Below are 22,285 nucleotides of genomic sequence, written 5' to 3'. Positions count from 1 at the left end.
AAATACTGGAGGAATAAACACGGTGGGGCGGGGAGAGGGGGGGAACGCGGGGCAAACCCTGCGCCGGGAACCAAAATTAGTGTCTGAAGTTGTTAACGCCAAGGAGCCACGAGCTCCAAGTCCTTCTGGTGGAGAAAGCAGAGCGTGCCGAAGCTGCCGAGGGCTTTGGTGTTGGGGGGAAGGAGCTGGGGACGTCGGTGACTCTTCCCCAGTGCTCTCCTTCGGCTCAGTCTGCGAGCGCCAAAGGCGCATTCACTGCATGGGTCTGGCACGGGATTATCCAATTACCCATTGAGTTATATCAAAAACATTACTTTATGAAAGGTACATGAAATACGAGGAGTATATATACGTTATAGTCCGCGCTTTTAACCCTTGGAGACCGATTTTAGGGAGAAGCCGGGGTGTTTTTCCCACCTCGGTGCGGGTGGCTGGCACCAACCTCTGCCTGATGCCACCAGAGCAGGATCCACGTTGCTGCGGGTTGGCCGAGCGTGCAGGGACGAGGTGAGCGGGCTGTGAGAGGGAATCGAGAGGTCCCTGGGCGAAGCAGCGAATGCACGGTTAAAAAGACCAAAAAAACTAAAAAAATATAATTATTAGTAATAAATCCAGAAAGAACAATGACATGCTACGGGTGCGACGGGAGCACAGCGAGCATCCCCCCGTGCCCAGCCAGGCGCTGGCCTCGCCATTCCTCCTTCGTGGCATTTTTGGGGTGATAAAAGGCACTTTGAGCGAGGCCCCAGGGCTGCAGAAGCGTGCAAGCAGTTTTGACAGAGAGGGAAACTATATCGGCTCGAGTTGCCATCAGTTTCACTGCACCGGTGTGGCTCTGGTGAATTAACAGGCTCGTTAATTGGGCTGGCGGAGGGAGCACCCGCGCCCGTTTCTGGATAAGGAGCAGCCTGCAGCGCTCGCCTGACCGGGAGGCGACGCGGCAGGAGGACGGGCCAGGCTTTGCTGCCGTTTTAGGGGGTTTTTGCAAGTCCAGCTCTTCCCGGGAGCCAGGAGAAGCACGGGCAGCTCGCAGGCAAGTGCTGCCTGCAAATCCTGCCAGAGGCGCGGAGCTGAGAGCACAGCTCCCCACGGGACAGATGAACCGTGTTTGGATTTGCAAAGCCCAGTCTAAAACAAGCATGACTCACCTCTGGTTTTATTTTTCCTTTTGGCCCTATTGTTCTCTGGCTTGTTCTAGGGTGGTGGGGGTTTTTTGTTGGTTATTTTTTTTTTAAATTGTAATTTTAAAAGAGCAGAGCTGAGCACATACCAACAAATCAAGGGGGAGAGAGCGAGGCAGGGCAAGGGGGGAACCGTTGCCATTGCTCTACCCTTGTCAGGATACATGTTTCACTTCATATGGAACGAAAACAAATACAAAAATAAACCAGAACTCGTTAAGACCATAAAATGTGAAAAAGTGAAAATGTGAAAATCTGATAAAAACTCCAACCAAAACAACCCACAAAGTGTCGTAATAAAAGAGTTGGTTTTCAGACCAGCGAGTCCCCATCCCTTTGGGAAGAAGGAAGAGGAGGGGGAAAAAAAGGACGGGAAGAGATATTTTGTTTTGTTTCACCTCATCGCCTGAAATAACAGTCTCAGTAGCGAAAAATGTTTCTTACGATAATCCCAGAAACTGTAAAAAATAAATTATTTAAGAAACGGCTTTCTCTGTACAGCTCTTAAAATTCATCGTGTCGCACCAAGGCCTCCCCGAAGTCTGTGGCCTGGCTCCCCACAAACAAGTCATACTTCTCCACGATCTCCTCTTTGGTCAGCTTGCCGTCCTGCGAGAGAGCAGAGACAGAAATTCCGATTATTTACCCCACGGCGGCTCCGTTCCTCTCCTTTCCAGCTCCAGCAAAGCCCACTTGACCCTCCAAGGGATGAAGCGCGCTGCCCCAGGAGGAGCCAAACCACTGTAGGAAGCGCGTGCTCAGGCACCTCTTAATTAAACAGCTTAATGAAGGCACGTGCTGAGCCGTTTCAAAGGGCATCTGCATTATCCTTGGGGAAAGGAAATTCTCTGAGCTGTCAAGTCAGAGGCTGTGGGCCCAGCTCCAGCAGGGAATCGGGCAGGGGGAATATTCTCGGCAGGTTCCCACCTTGTTCTGGTCGGATTCGTAGACGAGGTGCCGTGCTTCTGCCTCAGCGTGGTCATAATCCGAAGGGAGGATCCAATCTTTGGTTTCCTCCTTGTCCATCCTGCCATCGCGGTTCTTGTCTCTGAACTCCACAAACTGTTCCCTCTCTGTCTTCACCCACTCGGGCTCATCAGCGTCCCCATCGTGGCTGTACATGTCACCTGGAAGGCACGGCACCGGGCTGCACACCCCCTCTGCCAGATCCCATGCTGGTGGGACTCACGTGCACGCCTCCCCCATCCCACAGGAGCATGGATTGCACCCGGTTAGACCCCAGGATTGGCGTGTGGGCTGCTGCTTCCAAGAGCATAACGACGAGGCCCCCCTGTCCTCCTCTCAAGAGCTTGCCCTTTCCATCTTTGAGGACAGCTTTTACGCTTATTTCCCTAAATTCCCACCCAAAATCTGACAGCGCTGCTTCAAATCAGTTTGGAGAAGCAGGCGGCATTTCTCCTGACATACTTTGGAGCCAGACGTGCTTCTCGCCGCCCCTCTCCCCGCCGAAGCTTGCCATTTCAGATAAGGGGTGTTAAAAAGGGCAGCTGTTGGGTGTCCCACCGCTGCCAAGGGAGGAGGCAGGGCCAGGCAGCCCCCGCCGCGTTCAAGAGCGGACAATCCTGGAATGGGAGCAGATGCTCCCTTCCCTCGGAGGGCCTGGAAGCTGCTTGTCCCACCCTGAGCACCCAGGGCCTGTCACCGGTGAGGGATTTAACCCAGAAATCCCACAGCGAGGACGGAGGAGCAGGGCAGGTCTAAAGTTAGGAAGTTAAGAGAGATAATGAAATTCCAGGAGGAGGAGCAGGGATGAGAAAGCACATGCCAGCAGCTGCTCCTGCCAGACAGGGCAAGGAGGGGACACAAAGGGGACACGGCGTGAGGCACTGGTGTCTCACCTATGTACTCCTCCAAGTCAATGAAGCCGTCCCCATTCTTGTCGATGTCCTCCATGGTTTCCTGCAGGCAGGAGAGGATGGTTAGCTGGGCTCGGAGCAATTCTCCCCCACAGCAACCCCTTCACTGGGACTGATCCAGCCCCAGCAAGCATGAGGGTGCCATCTACACGTTCAAAAAAAACCCCAAAAGCTGGTTTTTGTGCTCCACACAGACAGGCCAATCCTCTCTGCCTCTGGCCATCCCTGACCCACATCTGCTTGACCTGCTCGAGGCCACCCCACTACAGGACTGCTACTGGTGAAAAGCCTGATTTCCAGCCCTCTCCACCTCCTTCTTTGCCATAAACACCACTGTCTCACGCAAGATCACCAGCTGCAGCAGACCCACCTGCACAACTATATCTTTCATGTAATCGTACTCTTCGGGGTGCAGAAAGGCGGTGAACTCTTCCTTGGTGGCAGTCAAGTCTCCATCCTTGTCAGCCATCTTGAAGCGCCGTTCATCTCGCACCATCATTTGCTTATAATTAAACCCGTCGTCGGGGTCCGGGTCATCTGGGCAGAAAAAAAGAGGCAGCGCCCCGGGTCAGCTCGGGCTGGGGGGGAGATGCCCCATGGTCACCACCAACCCAGCCCAACCTCAACCTCTTCAACCCAACCTCAACCTCCCAACTCTTCACCACAGCAGCCTGAATTTTAGGTATCTGTGGCCATCGTGCCTCTCCCGCACCGATTCTGCCAGGAGGAAGAGGAGGAGCTGCCAGTGGCCGTGGGATATCACTGTTCCCAGAGAAGATGCCCCCAGGAGACAGGGATCAGGGCTTTTTTGGCTGGCGCGGGCCCGAAGGCTCAGCCCAAGCTATTTCTGGAGGAGAATGTGTAAGGGGATATTGGTCCCCGCTGCCGGGGCGGCTTCAAAGCCAGCAAAACATCACGCAGTGCCCGCCGCAGTGGGAATATCTGGGCACATATGGCCACTAGATACAGCTATGCCAACAGCTATAGATAAGCTTTGGGATACCAAAGTCAGCTTTGTTTGTCAGCCTATAGAAAAATATCAATAGAGGAGGACGTAGCTGAATCCTTGTGGGGTCAAGTTAAGCAAGGGCCAGGCCTGGTCTAAAAAAAGGCTCCCTCCCTTCTCTGTTTACATCCAGGACAAAAAGCAGGGGATTAAGCAGCTCTATGCGCCGCCGCGCAGGACACGCCCCCTCCTTTGGCCCCGCCTACCGTCGCCCGGGCAACTGCGCTGTCGCCCCGCCCAAGCCGTGCCTTCGAGCTCCGCCCCTGCCCCGCTGGCCCCTCCCCGCCCCATGGCCCCGCCCCGCCGCTCTGGCCCCACCCCCGCGCTTGGTGCGGCCGCGCGTGGCGCATGCGCAGCACGCCGTGCAGTGAGGGAGCGTGAGGCCCCGGCATAGCGCCCGCGGAGCTCCTGGTGCCGGTGTCCTGCTCTGGACCCGCCCCCCGCCCAGGACTCGCCCTCCGGACCCCAGTATCCTGCCCTAGACCCCCCCGGGGCCCCAGTATCCTGCCCCAGACTCCTTCAGGATTCCCCTGGACCCTGGTGTCCTGGCAAGGACCCCACCACAGACCCTCGTATCCTGCCCCAGGCCCCCACCCCACCCCCAGTATCCTGCCTCAGACCTCCCTAGGATCCCCATTATCCTGACCTAGACCCCTCCCCAGACTCCCCCATCCTATCTCAGGATCCCTGTTATTCTGCCCGGGACTCCCCCAGGCCCCCCCCGGACCCGATGTCCTGCCTCAGGCCCTCCCCTGGAGCCGATGCCCTGCCCCAGATCCCCCTGGACTGCAGCACCCTGTCCTAGGCACCCCGTCCCACCCCAGCACCTTGGGTTCCTGCCCTGCACCACCCCCAGACCCTGGTGTCCTGCCATGGACCCCACAGACCCTGATAACCTGCCCCTGGGCCCCCTCTGGACCCCAGCATCCTACCCTGGAGTCCCCGCAGATGGTGATGCATGGCCCCAGACTCACATGGTCACCAGTATCCTGTCCCAGGCCCCCCTATCCCCTCCCCCCAGGACCCTCCAGTGATCACAGCACTCTTGAGTCTTGCAGTGCTTTATTGATAGGTCCAAACCTTTTTGGGCCCTGCCAGAACCCCACAGACCCCCCCACCCCCCCCCCCCCCACCCCGTGGGTGCTGGGAGGTCAGGGGACGGTGACACGGTAGGGGCTGCCGGGGACGTTGTCATCGCCCCAGCGCAGGATGAGGACATAGTCCCCCTTCTCCTTGACTGTGTAGGTGACGTTGTAGATCCGGTTGCCCATGTGCTTGACATAGACCTCCTCGCAGGGGGTCTTGGGGCCGTGGACCCCCACCATCAGCATGTTGGTACCTGGGGAGGTCCAGCACTGGGTCCTCACTCTGCTCATGAGACCCCAGACGTCCCTGCTGGACCCTCGCCTCAGGTTTGTTGCCTTCCCCAGCAGACACTGGACCCCCCCACCAGACCTGAGACCCCCCCCGCCAGACCCTGGACACCCTCCCTAACCCACAACATCCCCCTGGGACCCCTGACCACCTTGGACCCCCCCCACACCCACCACATCTCCCACTAGCCCCTGGACTCCCCCACTGGACCTTCCCCTGACCTAATGTGCCCCCTGCCAGACCCCAGACCCATCCCAGACATCACCCCCAGAACACCCCAAGACTCTAATTCACCCAGCACCTCCCACCCAGCACCTCAGGACCCGCCCCAGGCCCACCCCACGCACCGGCCTTGCTGCAGTCAACAGTGAAGTGGTTCTTCTGGCCAAGGAAGGCGGTGGCCAGCCCAGGCCCCCGTGCCACCACCTTCCCCGCGTCCGAAGAGAACTTGGGGAGACCCCCAAAAGTGGGGGGGCCCCGCGATGCTGTCCCTCCCCGTGTCATTGTCTCCACCAGCACCGTTGACGTCTCGTGCAGGCTGTGTCCTCCCGAGAGACGCGGGCCTGGGGGCGCAGGGATGCCATCAGCCCACCCCTGGGGACACCCCCAGCCTGTCACCCCACTCTGGGGACTCCCCACAGGCTCCCCAATATGTCACCCCAGGGACTCCCTACCACATCACCCTGGGGCCCCTCTGTGACAGGACCCTGAGGACCTCCAATCACGCCACCCTGGTGACCACCCCATCATGTCACCCTGGGCCCCCCTGTCACACCACCCTGGAGACGCCCTGTCACCCACCACACACACACCCCCCATCATTACCGGTGACCTTGGCCTTGAAGGGGCTGCCGACAATGTGGTGGGGGCCACCGTACTTGATGGAGATGAGGTAGTTGCCGGGGGCCATGGGGGTGTAGGTGACGCGGTGGCCCTCGGCACACTCCACACAGTCCAGCTTCACCTTGGAGGGGCCATCAATGGTGACGGCCAGCGCACCCGCCCCGGCGTTGGCCGTCTTCACCAGGAACTCCGAGCACACACCTGCACCAGGTGGGTCAGGTGCTGGCACCACACCGTGGCAGTCCCCACTTACCACCACCCTATAGGCTTGGCTGTGTCCCTGTTGTCATCACCCCAAGGTATGGCTCCATACCACAGACACGTCCCATTGCCACCAGACCATGCCGTGGCCCCATACCATGCCCGTGTCCCTGTTGCCACCACCTTGTAGGCATGGCCATATCATCACCACCCTCTGACGGCCACGGTATTGACAATGGCCATTGTCACCATCCCACAGATACATACCTATGGCCATGTCCTATTGCCACCACCTTGGAACCATGTCCCCATTACCACAGCCATGTCCCTATTGCCACCACCCCACGGGCATGGCTGTGCCACCACCCCGTAGCCATGTCTCCAGTATTACAGCCACATCTCCACCACCACCCTCCCATGGCCACGTCCCCATTGCCACCACCCTGAGCCAGGTCCCCAGCAAGCGGTGTCACCTGTGAGGCCGCCCTCGAGTCCGGGGCCGTAGGCGGTGACGAGCCCAGGGTCACCAGCCTGGCTCTGCTCGCCCACCCGGATGTTGAAGGGGCTGCCGGGCACGTGGCGCCCGTTGAAGCGCAGGTCGATGGAGTGCACCCCGTTCTCCCGTGGCAGGAACCCGATGGCGTACTTATCTGGGGGTGGCACCATGTCACTGACCACCCTGACACTGCAGGTCCGTGTCCCTGCATTCCTGTATCCCAATCTCTCCACACCCCCTGTGTCCCCAAACCCCCATGTCCCCGTGTCCCCACCCTCCGTGACCACATGTTCCCATGTCCCCATGTCCCTGCCTCCCTGTGTCCCTGCACTCCCCGTGTCCATGTCCCTGAACCCTCTGTATCCATGTCCTTGTGTTCCCCCACCCCCAGGTTCCCAGGTTCCTGCATCCCTGTGCCTCTGCAACCCCCATGTCCCTGTCCCTGTGTTCCCACGCCGCGACATTCCCATGTCCCTGTATCCCCATGCCCCATGTCCCTGTGTCCTCAAGTCCCATGTTCCCATGTCCCTGTGTCACAATGTCCCCATGTCCCCGTGTCCTCAAGTCCCATGTCCCCAGGTCCCTGTGTCCCTGTGTCCTACCGCTGTCCAGCTCGGAGACATAGCACTCCTCAACAACGCCAGCAGGCGTGTGCACCTTGGCATCGATGACACCGCGTGCCCCGTTCAGTTGCACCGCGAAGGATGCCGGCTGGTTCACTGTCACAGTCTCCTGCAAGGACACAGCACTGGCACTGACCCCCAGGGAGCGAGAGGGTGAGGGGGAGGCGGGGCATGGGGTCAGTATGGGGGACACCAGTGGTGGCAACAAATGTGGCATGGGGCGAGGGTTCCGAGGGTGCCACATGGGCACAATGTGGCCTGGGGTGACACGGGGCACCCAGGGATCACACGGGGCACAGGGGTGGCACAGGGTCGGTGTGAGGGGCACAGGCTGGCACCACAGGGGTCCCAAGGGTGCCACATGGGCACAAGGTGGCCCAGGAGTGACCTGGGGGATGCCTGGGGAGCCCAGGGGTGCAGGGTGACACGGGAGGTGAGTGGGTATCCCCATGTCCCTGGGCACCTGAAGGCTGGTGACAGTGAGGCGCCGGGCGTCATCGGAGTGGGAGGCGACGGGCACCACGAAGGGGCTGTCGGGGATGTGCTCCTCGTTGAACTTGATGGAGACCTCGTAGTCACCTAGGGACACACGGGTAGCCTCACACAGGGACACCCTCCCTTGGGGATACCTTTGCATAGGCACACCATACGCAGGGACACCCGCACAGGGACACCCTTGCACATGGGTCCCACCTTGCACGAGGGTCCTGCTCCCCCAGCATGGTGCACAGCCCTGGCAGGGAGTGGGCGTGTTCCCCGGGGGGGTTGGGTGTTTGGGGAGTGGGGGGCACCCCCAGACTCACCGGGCTCTTGGACGAGGTAGGAGACGCCGCAGGATCCGTCCTTGCGGTCCTCAAAGGCGATCTCGGCCTTGCTGGGCCCCTCCACGGCAATGGAGAGGCCCCCGGCCCCCGCCTCCCGCGTCCAGATGCTGAACTCAGCTGGGGAGGACACGGACCCATGGGTGCCCCTGTCTTCCTCTGGCACCCCATGGCCAGCACCACTCCCACCTGCCATGCCCTCATGGCCCTGCACCCACATCCCCCCCAAATGCACCCATACCCCCCCAAGTGCACCCCTAACCCCACACCCATAGCACCCACACCCACTGCACCCTCCCATAGCACCTGCATCCTCCCAGCTACACCCTCACCCCCCCAGACCCATACCCCCATTGCACCCACACCCCCCAGACTGCACCCATACCCCTGCCAAGTGCATCCACCCCACCTCTCACTGTATCACCCCCATCCCCCCCAGCTGCACCCTGGGTACCCCCACTGCCCTCTCGTACCTGGCACGCCAGCCACGCCGCGCTGGAGGCCAGTGCCCCCCGCCCGCACCTTGTGGGCACCCCCCTCGCCCAGGGGCCCAACGGTGAACTGGAAGGGGCTGCCGGGCACGTGCTGCCCACGGTACTTGACGCTGACGGTGTGGGGACCCATCTCCTGGGGCACGAAGCGGACGCTGTACACCCCTGCGCCTCCTGCCAGCACCTCCGCCTCAAACCGCTGCCCCGATGGGCTCAGCACCTGCGCTGCCAGCTCCTGTGGAGACGTCTCACCTGTGGGGACACCAGGACACCCCATCACCCCCGTGAGCCTCAGCACCATGTAGCCAGGGCACCCTGGCACCATGGCATCTTAGCATCCTACCACCCTGGCACCATGGCACCCCAGCAGCTGCTCCAGCAGCCCAGTACTGTGTAGCCATGGCACCATGGCATGCCATTACCCTGCCACTGTGGCACCCTGGCACCATGGCACCCCATCTCCCTACCACCCCAGCACCATGTAGCCATGGCACGCTGGCACCCCATCTCTCCACCACCATGGCACTAGGACATCATGGCAATTTATCACCCCATCACCATGGCACTAGGGCATCCCAGCACCAGGGCACCCTTGCACCCCAGCACCCTGGCACCATGGCACATCAGCACCCTGGCACCTCAGCACCCCAACCACCCCAGCACCCACTGGGGAGCCCCCTGCCACCCCAACACCCGCCATGGCCTGCATGTGCACCCTTGCTGGGTGCAATCCTCCCCAGGGAGTGTGCACCCTCATGCAAAGGACACACAGGGCCTTGCAAGCATGTGCACCCATCTGCACACTTGCATGTGCACACACACCTGTGAGTTTGCGTGCTTGTGCTAAGGGCATGCCCACCCCTGTAAGTGTGCACCCTCAGGCAAAGGACATGTGTGCACATGCATGCACACGCTTGTAAGCACAAGCATGCACACCTCCATGAGTGTGCACACCCACCTGTGCACATTTTTGCAGCATGTGCACACATGCACATGCTTGCAAACATGTGCATGCCTGCCACAGATCTGTGAGTTTGCACACTTGTGGTAAGGGCATGCACACACCTGTGAGCACAATGCTGCCCGCTTGTGCACCCTCGTGTAAAGGATGTGTGTGCACTTGGAAGCATGTGCACGCATCTGCATGCTTGCCATCACACAGACACATGCATGCGTGCCTGTGAGTTTGCACAATTACACTAAGGGCATGCACACTCCCGTGAGTGTGTATACTCGCTTGTGTCTTGTGCAAAGGGCTCCACTCCGTGAAGGGCCAGCATTGCCCACACAACCTCCATGCATGTCCCTATGTGAGGGGCACAGACCCTCTCTTGTGAGCACAGCAGCTGGTGCCTGGTCACCGCGCATGTGCAAGGCAGCCTTGTGCATGTGAGTGTGTCCCCAGAGCTCCTGGGACACAGGCATGTGTCCTGGCCTCATGCCAGGGGCACAGGCAACCTGGTGTGGGAGGGGGCCATGCTGGCCCCTGGTGTGAGCACACAGCCCCTGTGCAAGGTCACACAGGTCCCGTGAGATACACAGCCCCTGTGCAAGCACACAGCCTCTCCAGTGAGTGCCAGCCTCGTGCAAGAACACTCCCATGTGCAAGTGTGTCCAGCCCTTGTGCAAGTGAGCACCTGTGCAAGCACACTCACATGCCCCAGTGCCCCAAGCCACCGTGCAAGCACAGCTGTAGTGCAAACACATCCCGCTGCATGTGCACAGTGCCCCTGCAAGCACACTCCCTGTGCCAGTGCCCCCAGCCCTCGTGCCAGCACAGCACCCCTGCAAGACCACTCCCTTGCCCCAGCACACCCAGCCATCGTGCAAGCACACTGCCCTGCATGCACAGCACCCACACAAAGACACTCTGATGCACCAGTGCACCAAGCCCTTGTGCAAGCACACTCCCCGTGCAAGCACACTCCCATGTCCAACTGCACCCACCCTGGTGCAAGCCCACTCCCCTGCATGCACAGCCCCCATGCAAGCACAAAACCTTGCGTGTGCACAGCGCCTGTGCAAGCCTGCTCCCTTGCCCCAGTGCACCCAGCCCTTGTGCAAACACACTCTCACATCCAGCTGTACCCAACACTTGTGTAAGCCCACTCCTGTGCAAGCCCAGCTGTGGTGCCAGCACGGTCCCCTGCATGTGCAAGCACGGTCCCCTGCAAGCACACTCCCTGTGCAAATGCAGCCAGCCCTCATGCCAGCACAGCATGCATGAAAGCTGCTCCCTTGCACCAACTGCCGCCAGCCATGGTGCAAGCACACTGCCCCGCACGCACAGCCCCTGTGCAAGCACAACTCCCACCCCACGCAGGTCCCCGCTGGCCAGCACCCACCCTCCTGGCCACGGGCGATGGAGCCGAAGGAGCCCAGGCCTTCACGGGCCAGGAAGCCCCCGAAGACGTTGGGGAAGGGGTCCCCGCCGACCTGGGTGGACTCCTCCACCCGCACCTCCCGCTTGGTCTCGCCGCCCCGCGTCTTGCTGATCTCAGTGCGCTCGGTGCGCGTGTAGGTGTGGCTGCTCCGCGTGAAGGTGCGTGTCAGGCGCTCCTGCGCTGACACCATCTGGAACCAGTTCCCTGCCGGCCACCGCACCCGATGAGACGGAGACGGCATGGGGAGAGGTGCAGGGGCACACGGATGGGTGCATGGGTGGGGGCACGGAAGGATGGAGTTGTGGATGGACATAGGGATGGATGGACACATGGAAGGATGCAGGGATCACGTAAGGGTGGTTGCAGGGATGGACAGGCGCAGGGGTGGATGGGCAGATCATCACAGGCACAAGCAGACGTGTGGACAGATGAGCACATGGATGGACACGTGGGTGGACATGGGATGGAGGCACACCCAGAGGGATACATGGATGGACACGTGGACAGAGGCACAGATGGATGGAAGGACACAGGCAGACACAGACACGGACACATGGACAGAGAGGGAGAAAACGAAGAAGGAGGCGGAAATCAGAGCTGGAGCGGCCAAGATGTTTCCCTGTCCCCATCCCCAAGTCCCGTGGAGGAGGAGGAAGAGGAGGAGGAGAGGAGGAAGAAAGCCAGCCCCTACCTGGAATCTTGAGGTTGAGGTCACAGGTGCTGCCAATGGTGGCGATGGAGGGGGCCTGCCGCCGGCGTGTGATGCTCTCCTTCATGCGCCCCTCACCTGTTACCTTCACTGTGAAAGGGCTCCCTGCGGGTGACAGCCACCTCAGGGATCTGGTCACCATGAGGGGACCCAGGGGTCTGGGTTCCCATGTGCCACCCTATGTGTCCTCGTCCCCCCCGTCCCCACCTGGGACATGTTTGTCAGCAAACTTGATGTTGATGATGTAGTTGCCAGGCTCAGTGGGGCAGTAGGTGACCTTGCAGGTGCCATCTTCCACATCCTCACAGTTGATGTCCACCTTGCTAGGACCCTCAATGGACAGGCCCAGCCCACCATAGCCTAGGAAGCCACAGGGACATGCTCAGAGATGTCTCACTGCTGCTGTCCCCATCCTGGCCATGCTCACACCATGGCCACTAGCCCAGCCCATCCTGGCCATGGCTACACCAAGGCCACCACCCCATCCTGGCCATGATCATGCCATAGCCATAACCACGGCCACCACCCCATCCTATGCTAGCCACAGCCATGGCATGGCCTTGGCCACCATCTCCTCTGGGCCTTGGCCATGCTACCACCACGACCACCACCCAACCCCAGCCACAGCAATACCATCCCACTCTCACACGGCCACAACTGCACCACATCCACAACCACAACCTCCATCCCATTCTGGCCATGGCCACCATCCCATCATGGCTATGACCATGGTCACCACCTCCCCACCATGACCACACCATCCCCACCCGTGGTCCCAGGGAGTGTGGTCTCACCAGCGCTGCGTGTGTCCACGATGAACTCAGATACCTCAAATGTGTGACCTTCCACCAGCCCCTTGCCCCACACCTTCACCCGGCTGGCGTCCCCGATCTCCGACTGCCCCACCAGGATCTTGAAGGGACTGTTGGTGACATGCTGCCCACTCTTCTTCACACTCACCACATGCTCGCCCACCTCCTTGGGTGTGAAGGAGATGCCTGGCAGGAGACACCAATATCAGCCACCTCTACCAGCCCTGGCTACCACCACCAGGCCCCGGCCACCAGCAATGTGCCCTGGCTGCAGCCACCAAGCCATGAGCACCCAATGCCAGGGGATCACCCATCTCTGTGACACCACAGCCCTGTCATCCCCTGTCCCATGTCCCCAACTCCCGCATCACCCTCTCTCTGTGCCTACCACCCTAGATCCCATGTCCCAGCTCTCTTGTGCCCACATCCTCCTGGTCCCACATGTGCATGTCACTGTGTCCCCAGTCCACTGTCCCTGTGTCCCCCACGCACCAATGTGGCGGTTGGGCAACCGCTTGAGTAGGCAGGGCTCCTCATTGCCTGATGGTGCCCGGATGCTGGCCGTCAGCAGGCTAAGGTCTGTCTCTGTGATCTTCAGAGAGACATCCGTCGAGGTGCCCACATTGAGTTGGGATGTCCGCATGGAGTCGTCCCCTATAGAGATGCCATCAGCTGGGGCCAAGGGAATGGCAGCCCAAGGTGGTGGTGGGGATGGACAAGGTCCCAAGGACAGGGGTGGATGGCATTCCCATAGATGTGCGAATAGGGTCCTTCAAGCCCTATGCCTGGGTCATCAGGACCATGTGATGGGGTCTTGGTGGCCCTGCAGGGGTGGTCAAGGCCATGTGAAGGGGTCTTGGAGGCTGGGAATGGATGAGGTCCCCATGGCCACGTGCACATGGTCCCCATGGCTGTGTGAATGGGATCCCCATGGCTGGAGCTGGACAGTGTCCCTGTGGCCATGTGATGGTGTCCCCAAGGCCCCACAATGTCCCCATAGCCATGTGATGGGGTCCTGGTGGCCAGGGATGGACACGGACACCACGGCTGTGTGATGGGTTCCCAGTGGCCATACAGGTGCCCCCACGGCCATAACTATGCAGGCATCTCCATGGTCATACGGAGGTCCCAATGCCCTTAGTGGTATTCCTAAGACCACAGGGGTCCCATCTCACCAGTGATCTTGGCAGTGAAGGGGCTGCCTGGGATGTGCTTGTCATCGAAGCGGACGATGATGTTGTAGTCCCCAGGGGCGGTAGGCAGGTAGGACACAGTGCATGTCCCGTCTTTGTTATCCTGGCAGGTGATCTCTGCCTTGGAAGGACCTTCCACTGCCAATGAGAGCCCACCTGAGGGGCACGGGTTGGGTGTCAGGAGGCGTGAGGGGGTCCCCAGCTCCTTTCCAAAACCTGATGGTAGCATTGAGGGGTCTCCAAACCCTTCCCAGACCCCCTGGTGCCCCTGTTGGCCACCACTCACCCTCCCCAGCATCCTTGGTGACGATGGTGAAGGTGCAAGGCTTGTTGACCATGCCGTGGCTCAGCCCCGGCCCATAGGCGCTCACGTGTCGGGTGTTGATGGCATCAACATAGAACTGGAGGGGACTCCCTGGGGACACATGGGATGACAGTCAGGGAACCCATGGGGACACCCCATACCGTGGTGGGCTGCTCAACCCATGGGTGCCCAACCAGGGTAAGGTGGCATCAGCCTTGCTCAGCCACCTCCCAGTGCCTCCCAAGGCTCCCCATAGCCCCCAGTGGTCTCACCAGGGATATGGTTGCCATCATAGCGGATGTCCATCTCATGTAGCCCCTTCTCGGTGGGGGCGTAGCGTACTGTCACTGTCCCATCCTTGTTGTCAGTGATGTTGGGTCGTGCCGTCTTCCCCGAGGGCATCCGCACCTCCCCTGAGGCCACCGCGTCAGCCAGGCACCGGGAGGGGGGGTGGTTCATGCCCCACAGCCCACAGCCTGGTCCATGCACCCCCAAAATCCCCCCACAACCCCCTGCTCCCATACCTGTGATCTCACCCTTCTGCACCGTGAAGGGGATGACAAGATTGAAGGGCCGGAGGTTCTCAGTGGTGGTGGGGGGCTCCTCTGTGGCCTGATGCCGTGGGGCAGAGAGGAGGTGTAAGATCTATGGCACCCCATTACAGGTTCCCAACCCCATGGTGATCATCACGGTCTCCAAACCCCATGGTCTACACGCCGACCCCTATTCAGTTCCGTGGTGCCCACCACAGCCTCCCAACCCCATGGTGCTGACCACAAGCTCCATCCCACCCCATCACAGACTCTCAACAACACCCACCAGGACATGGAAGGGGCTGTTGGGGACGTGCTCCCCTCCAAAGCGGATGGTGATGACATATTTCCCAGGTTTAGGGGCAGTATAGTAGATATCAAAGGTGCCGTCATGGTTCTCCACCACATCCACGTCCAGCTCAGCCCCATCTGGGGTGGACACTTTGCAGGTCACCTTCCCCTGTCCGGCCGCCTTGGCGTCTACTGTGATCACCGTCTCTTCCCCGATCTGGATGGTGGGACCCAAACAGGCACCTGCAGGAGGGTTTGGTGGGAGGTCAAGGTCATTGGGACCCCCATGCCAGCCCCCCAACTCCCCCCAGCCCCCCAGCGCCACTTACCCAGTCCATGGCCCCCAATGGATACTGCAAAGAGAGACCAGGGAAAAGCAAATAAGAAGGAGTGAGGGGGCAGTGTTAGGGGGCCAGGGGGGCTCCGGGGGGGGGCCGGGGGGCCAACACGTCCTGCTCTGCTCTGGGGGCACCCACTCAGCCCCACTGCACCATGGGGCATGGCTGGGTGGTGGTGGAGGACAGTGGTGGGGTGGGAAGAGGCGGGGAGTACTGGGGGGCAGCAGTGGGGTGGGAGGGGTGTGGTGGAGGGCAGCAGTGGGGCAGACAGGGGTGCTGGGAGGGGCAGCAGCTATGGGCGGGGGGTGGGGGCAGCCATGGGGTGGCATGGGGCAAGGCAGGGTGCCTGTGGTGGGGTGAGGTGCTGTGGGGCAACGGGGATGCCATGGGGCAGCACAGGGATGCCATGGGGAAGCTTGGGGGATGCCATGGGGGTGCCACAGAACAGTGGGGATGCCATAGGGCAGCGTCGGTAGTCTGGGGGGCAGCGTCGGTAGTCTGGGGGGCAGCGTGGGGCAGCATGGGGATGCTGTGGAGCAACACTGGGTAGCATGGAGGTGCTGTGGGGCTGCGTAGGCAATCTGTGGGGCAGCACAGGGATGCTGTGGACCGGCATGGGGAAGCCATAGGGTAGCAGGGAGATGCCGCAGGGCAGCGAGGGATGCCATGGGGCAGGGCCCACCTGTGACAAGGCACTTGCTGGCGTCGCCGGTGGGCACGGCGTGGATGCGGAAGGGGGAGCAGGGGATCTCGTCCCCCCCATACTTGATGGTGATGGTGTAGCGGCCCGGCAGGTCAGGGACGTAGGAGACCGTGTAGGTGCCGTCCCCGTTGTCCCGGATCGCCGCCTTCTTGGGCTGCCCCTCGGGGTCCTGCGGGCACCACCTGGCTCAGCACCCCATGGCATGGTGCCAGGGCACCATATAGGGCTCAGCACCCCATTGAATGGGTGTAAGAGCACCATATGGGGCTCAGAACCCCATAGCATGGGTGCCAGGGCATTGTGTGGGTCTCAGCACCCCATGGTATGGGTGCCAAGATGGCACCCATGCACCATGTGGGCCTCGGCACCCCATAGCATGCATGTCAAAGGCTCAGCACCCCATGGCATGGGTGTCAGGGCACTGGGGCTCAGCACCCCACTAAATGGGTGGAAGACCACCATATGAGTTTCAGCACCCAATGTCATGGGTGCCAGGGCACCATATGGGGCTCAGTACCCAATGGCATGGGTGCCAGGGCAGCACTGATGCACCATGCAGGTTGCAGCGCCCAATGGCATATGTGCCAGGGCATCATATGGGTCTCAGCACCCTATGGCATGCGTGCTAGGGCACCCCACAAACACCACAAGGACCCCAGTGCCTCACGGCACAGGCACAAGAGAACCACATGGGTGCTCAGCCTCCCATCCCACATGTGCCAGCACTCCATCACCTCCTGGGGATCAGCCCCCCCACCACAGCATGGCCCCTGGGTACTCACCAGGATCTGGACAGTGAGCAGCCCCTCACCGGCATCACGGGCATCGATGGTGAACTCAACGGGCAGGCTGGCGGGGATGCCGCTGGCGCTCAGCCCTGGCCCACTGGCGCGCACCTTGCTGGCATCATGGGCGGGCAGCACCTTGATCTTGAAGGGGCTGTGGGTGGGCGTGGGTTGGTCAGCAGGGTGCTGGGACCCCCCCGCTGTGGTGGGGGTGTCCTCCCCAGTCACCCAAGGGTGGTGGTCCTCACCTGCGTGGCACCTCCTGGTCGGCATACTTGACGGCCACAGTGTAGGGCCCATCAGTGGCTGGGGTGTAGTTGACCTTGTGGGTGCCATCACCATTGTCACGTACCTCCACGGGCTCTGCCAGACCTGTGGGCCGGTGCCATCAGCAGGGCAGGGTGCTCCGTGGGGTATAGCGTCCCACGGGACGAGGCATCCTTGGGCAGGGTGCCCCATGGTATAGAGCATCCCATGGAGTACAGCATCATGTAGGGCAGGATACCCTATGGAGCAGTGCCTGCCGTAGGGCCAGACATCCCATGGGACAGGGTATCTATGGGGCAGAGCACTCCACAGAGAACAGGCCACAGAGCAGAACAGAGTAGCCATAGGGCACAGCACTCTACAGAGAAGGACATGCCGTGGGGCAGGACTTCTATGGGGTTGCATGCCCTATGGAGCAGGACACCCTATGGAGCCTCAGACCTATGGGTTTGGACACACTAGGGAGGCAGGGCATCTCTAGGCAGCATGTCCCTGGGGGTAGGACATCCTATGGAGAAGGATATCCATGAGGTTGGACACCCTTTGGAGCAGGATATCCATGGGACCAGGCTCCCCTTCCATCCATGCCCCCCACCACCTCCCCGCCGTGTGTCCCCACATACCAGAGGGTCCCAGCAGTGTGACCTCAAGAGGTGCCAGCCCTGCTGCGCTGCAGTCCACAGTGAAGGTCTGGGGCACCCGGGCCCTGACACTTGGGCCTAGCCCTGGTCCTGAACATTTCACCTTGCTGGGGTCCACCACGTCCTTCACCGGCACCCGGAAGGGGCTCCCTGTGGCAGTGGGCAGGGATCAGTGCACGCAGGGGGGTGGTGTGGGGACAGGGTCAAGGTAAGCATGGGGCCAACATAGGCACAGCATGAGCACAGCAAGGGGACAGCATGGCCATGGGGTCAGCACAGGGTCAACATGTCCGTGAGGTCAACACAGGCATGGGCACAGCAGGTCTGTGGGGTTAATGTGTCCATGGGGTCAACACGGGCACAGGGACAGTGTGTCCACGGGGCCAACATGAGCATGGGTACACCAAAGCTATGGCTGTGGGGATAGCACAGGCATGGGGTCAGTGTGGGCATAGGGTCTGCATGTTCATGGGGACAGCAGGGGGTGGACATGGGGCCAGCATGGCCATGGGGTCACCACTGGGTTGGACATGGGGTCCACACAAGTGCACCTACCTGCCAGCACCCAGGAAACCATCTCCAACCCACAGCCACCCTGGTGGCTCCCACAGCCCCCCCCAGCTTCCCCTGGCCCCCCCAGCCCCACCACGCACCAGGGATGGGATGGCCACCGAAGGTGATGTTGACATCGTAGTCCCCAGGTGTGAAGGGGATGTACTCCACTGTGCAGCTCCCATCCTTGTTGTCCTTGCAGGACATCTTGGCCTCGGAGGGACCCTCGATGGCCAGGCCTAGCCCCCCGGTGCCTGCACCCCTGGGGATGTGACACCACTCAGGGACGCTGCCAGGGGTGGCCTGGCTTTTGGTGTAGGGGTGACATGTCCATGGTGGGTGCTGGGGGGGCCACATCCATGGTAATGAGATAGAGGTACCACCTCCATGGCAAACAGCCAGAGGTCCCATGTCCATAGTAGTGGGATGGAGGTGGCATGTGTGTGCTGAGGGGAGTAAGGTGGCACATCGACGGCAGGGGGTGGAGATGCCATGTTGGTGGCAAGAGATGGAGGTGCCACATCCATGGCAAGGGGACAGAGATGTCACATCGGTAGCAGGTGGAGAGAGGTTGGAAGTGGCACATCCATGGCAGGGGATGGAGATGGGGGGTTGGTGGCATGGGATGGAAGTGGCATGTCAAATGGCAAGAGATGGATGTGGAGGGTTGCTGGCAGGGGATGGAGGTGCCAATCCAGTACAAGAGGATGAAAGTGGCACATTTGTGGCATGGTATGGAGATGTCAAATCCAATGCAAGAGGATGGAGGTGGCACATCCACAGCATGAGACAGAGACGCCAGGTTGGTGACATGGGATGGAGGTGGCAGATCCATGGGAGGGGCTGGAGGTGGTGGGTTGGTGACAGGGGTGCGAGGTGGCTGGGGGGGGGGTCCAGTGCCCACCTGGTCTCCACAGTGAAGCGGTTTGCCTTGCCAACAAGGCCACCCTCCAGGCCAGGCCCATGTGCCCGCACACGGCTGGGATCGCAGCCCTCTGCCACCCCCACACGGAAGGGGCTCTTGGGGACCGCCACGTCATTGTATGTCACCTCCACCCGGTGCATGCCTGGGGATACAAGGACAGGCTGTCACTCCCCTCCTGCCATGGAGGGGAGGGGGGTCTCAGGGGTCCCTGGTTGGAGTTTGGAGGGAGGTTGGGAGTCCCTGGTTGGGGTTTGAGCTGGGACTGGGGGGTCTCTGGTTGGGGTTTGGGGTTCCCTGGTTGAGGTTGTGGGGGCCTCTGGCTGGGGTCTAAGGAGGGTCTCAGGATTTGGGGGTCTATGGGGGTGTCAGGGGGTTGGGGGTCCCTGGTTGGGGTTTGGGGGGCCTCAAGGTGTTTTGGGGGTCCCTGCCTGGGGGAACTGGGGGGTCCCTGCTTATGGGGGAACAGGGGGACATCTCCGGCCAGGGAGGGAACGGGGGGGGTCCCCACTTGGATGTGGGTTGGGGGGGAGGATGTGGGGCACCTCTCTGGGGATCCCCACCTTGGGGATGGAGGATGTTTGCCCAGGACATGAGGTCCTCTGTGGGTGTTGGGGTCACTGTGGGGGGTGTCAGGGTCCTCTGGGGGTTTTGGAGTCCCCAGGGTGGGTGGGGGTTCCTCACCATCCTCATAAGGAGTGTAGTCCACACGGTAGGTGCCATCGCCGTGGTCAGTGATGTAGGTATCGGTCTTGGCACCCGAGGGGTTGACCACCCAGGCCTTGACATGGGGCCCCCCAGTCTTGGTCAGCGCCCGGGCATCCACTGTGAAGTCAGTGCCCACCTCACGCAGCACCCCTGCAGCACAACACCCTCAGCACCTGCTCAGCACCTGTGGTGAGGTGCCTCCCCAACCCCCGAGAAAGAGTCTCCAGCCCCTCTCCTTGCATCCCACAGCTACAGGGCAGGGGGTACCCATGAGGAGCCCCCTATAAGAGGCAGTGTCCGTGGGGATAACCTGTGGACCCCTGTGTAAGAAGGAGGGCAAGGGTGGCCATGGGCAGGACATGCCCATTCAAGGGCACGGTTTCCATGGGGAGAACATATCCATGGGAGTGTCTGTGGGAAGAAGGTGCCCATGGGGAGGACATGCTGGTGCCCATGCAAGGGGGAGGTACCCATGGGGAGAAGGTGCCCATGAGGAAGACAGGTCCATGAGGGTGCCCATGTGTTGGAGATGTTGGTGCCCATGGGGAGGAGGTGTCCATAGGGGGCCCAGGAGTCCTCCCCATGAGAGAGGGTGTCTATGGGGAGAAGGTGTCCCCAGGGGGACATGGGGAGGAGGTGCCCATGAGGAAAAGATGCCCACAGGGATGGGATGTCCATGAGGGTACCCAGGATGTCCATGAGAGGGGGTGTCTATGGGATGGCCATGGGGAGGAGATGTTGGTGCCCATAAGGATACCCATGCTAAGGAAAGATGTCCATGGGGAAGAGATGTCCACGGGAGTGCCCAGGAGTCTTCCCCATAGGAGCGGGTTCTATGAGGAGGAGGTGTCTATGGGGATGGGAGATATCCATGGAGATGACATCCCACAGGGATGAGGGTCCCATGGGAAGGATACACCAGTGCCCATGAGGATGTTCACTGGGAGGAGGTGCCCATGGGGAGACAGTGCCCATAGCTATGTCCATGGGGAAGAGGTGCCCACAGGGATGGGATCTCCATGGGAAAGAGGTGCCCATGAGGAGGAAATGCCCATAGTGGCATCCATGGGGAGATGTCCCTTGCTCTCACCTCGCGGCTCCACGCCTTTACCGTAGACCTTGACACCGCTGGTATCCACAGCAGGATCAACGGTGACACGGACAGGGAACTTGGGGACAGGGTGGCCACCGTACTTGATGGTGATGGTATAGGAGCCGGGGCAGGCAGGGGTGTAGGTGATGGCATAGGTGCCATCCCGGTTGTTCTGGATGAGCACCTCCGCTTTCACACCAGCTTCCGAAATTATCTCAATGGTGAGTTCAGCGTCCCCAGCTTTGGAGCAATCCACCATGAAGGTGGCCACCTCCCCAGCTTTGCCGCGTTCCAAACCAGGCCCGCTGGCTGTCACCTTGTTGGGATCAAAGACGGGGGTCACCTCCGCCTTGAAGGGGCTGCCAGGGATGTGCCGGTCGGCAAAGAGGATGTTAATGGCGTAGTCACCGGGCTCTGTCGGCAAGTAGGAGACCGAGCAGGAGCCATCGCCATTGTCCTGGCACTCTATCTTGGCCTCGCAGGGACCCTCCACTGTCAGCCCCAGCCCCCCGGTGCCGGCGCCCTTGGTGTCAATGGTGAAGGGGGCCGGCGTGCCCACCTTGCCGCCCTGCAGCCCTGGCCCATAGGCACACACCTAGGGGGGAGACACACGTCAGAGGAGGGGGTTGGGGGCCACACATGTGTGTGCAAGGCGAGGGGTGGGGGTGCCAGCAGGCTCTGCCAAGGCAATGGGTGTGCAAGGGGCAGGGGGGCGCCGTGCCAGTGCTGTGTGCGTGCAAGGGATGGGTGTGCCAGTGCGCGAGGGACGGGCGTGCTGGCAGTAACTGTGGAAGGGATGGGCATGCTGGTGTGCAAGGGACAGGTGTACTGGAGGTGAGTGTGCAAGGCATGGGCCAGTGTGCAAGGGATTGGCATGCCAGTGGGAAGCAGCAAGGCATGGGTGTGCCGGTGGTAAGCGTGCAAAGGACAGGCATGACAGTGGTGTATGTGCAAGGCACAGGCGTGCTGGTGGTAAGCATGCAAGGAATGAGAATGCCCATGGTATGCATGCAAGGCATGGGTGTGCTGGTGACAAGTGTGCAATTGCACCTGCAGCATGGAGGTGACAAGCACGGGTGCTCTCAGTCCACGTTGTTACGCAAGTGGGGTGTGCAAGAAGCATGCAGGTGGTGTAAG

General features: G+C 60.9%; 2 protein-coding genes across 2 annotated transcripts in view; both read right to left on the bottom strand.

The window, feature by feature from the left end:
• Positions 1 to 710: 710 nt before the first annotated feature.
• LOC121089615 (calumenin-like) lies at positions 711 to 4,183 on the bottom strand. Its single transcript, XM_040596979.1, has 4 exons — positions 3,429 to 4,183; positions 3,041 to 3,101; positions 2,109 to 2,308; positions 711 to 1,790 (listed from the first exon to the last, which is right to left on the bottom strand). The coding sequence occupies exons 1-4, from the start codon at positions 3,555 to 3,557 to the stop codon at positions 1,686 to 1,688; spliced, it is 495 nt and encodes a 164-aa protein (XP_040452913.1). The 5' UTR covers positions 3,558 to 4,183; the 3' UTR covers positions 711 to 1,685.
• A 1,022-nt stretch (positions 4,184 to 5,205) lies between these two features.
• FLNC (filamin C) overlaps positions 5,206 to 22,285 on the bottom strand; it is a 30,911-nt gene continuing 13,831 nt past the window's right edge. The window contains 27 exon segments of the mRNA XM_040596974.1: positions 5,206 to 5,403; positions 5,786 to 6,001; positions 6,264 to 6,482; positions 6,956 to 7,132; positions 7,581 to 7,710; positions 8,065 to 8,180; positions 8,405 to 8,542; positions 8,896 to 9,165; positions 11,259 to 11,501; positions 11,989 to 12,111; positions 12,214 to 12,366; positions 12,801 to 13,004; positions 13,311 to 13,472; positions 13,994 to 14,167; positions 14,298 to 14,426; positions 14,588 to 14,728; positions 14,840 to 14,927; positions 15,135 to 15,382; positions 15,469 to 15,492; positions 16,160 to 16,349; positions 16,963 to 17,119; positions 17,214 to 17,337; positions 17,856 to 18,023; positions 18,527 to 18,687; positions 19,330 to 19,492; positions 20,032 to 20,205; positions 21,146 to 21,743. Of these exon segments, the coding sequence (XP_040452908.1) occupies positions 5,216 to 5,403; positions 5,786 to 6,001; positions 6,264 to 6,482; positions 6,956 to 7,132; positions 7,581 to 7,710; positions 8,065 to 8,180; positions 8,405 to 8,542; positions 8,896 to 9,165; positions 11,259 to 11,501; positions 11,989 to 12,111; positions 12,214 to 12,366; positions 12,801 to 13,004; positions 13,311 to 13,472; positions 13,994 to 14,167; positions 14,298 to 14,426; positions 14,588 to 14,728; positions 14,840 to 14,927; positions 15,135 to 15,382; positions 15,469 to 15,492; positions 16,160 to 16,349; positions 16,963 to 17,119; positions 17,214 to 17,337; positions 17,856 to 18,023; positions 18,527 to 18,687; positions 19,330 to 19,492; positions 20,032 to 20,205; positions 21,146 to 21,743 (4,878 nt within the window). The 3' untranslated portion in view covers positions 5,206 to 5,215.

Source organism: Falco naumanni, chromosome 5, assembly GCF_017639655.2.
Source record: "Falco naumanni isolate bFalNau1 chromosome 5, bFalNau1.pat, whole genome shotgun sequence".
In the NCBI taxonomy this organism is placed as follows: Eukaryota; Metazoa; Chordata; class Aves; order Falconiformes; family Falconidae; genus Falco; species Falco naumanni.
The sequence above is the reverse complement of the archived record's forward strand: the minus strand, read 5'-3'. Positions and strand labels throughout refer to the sequence as shown.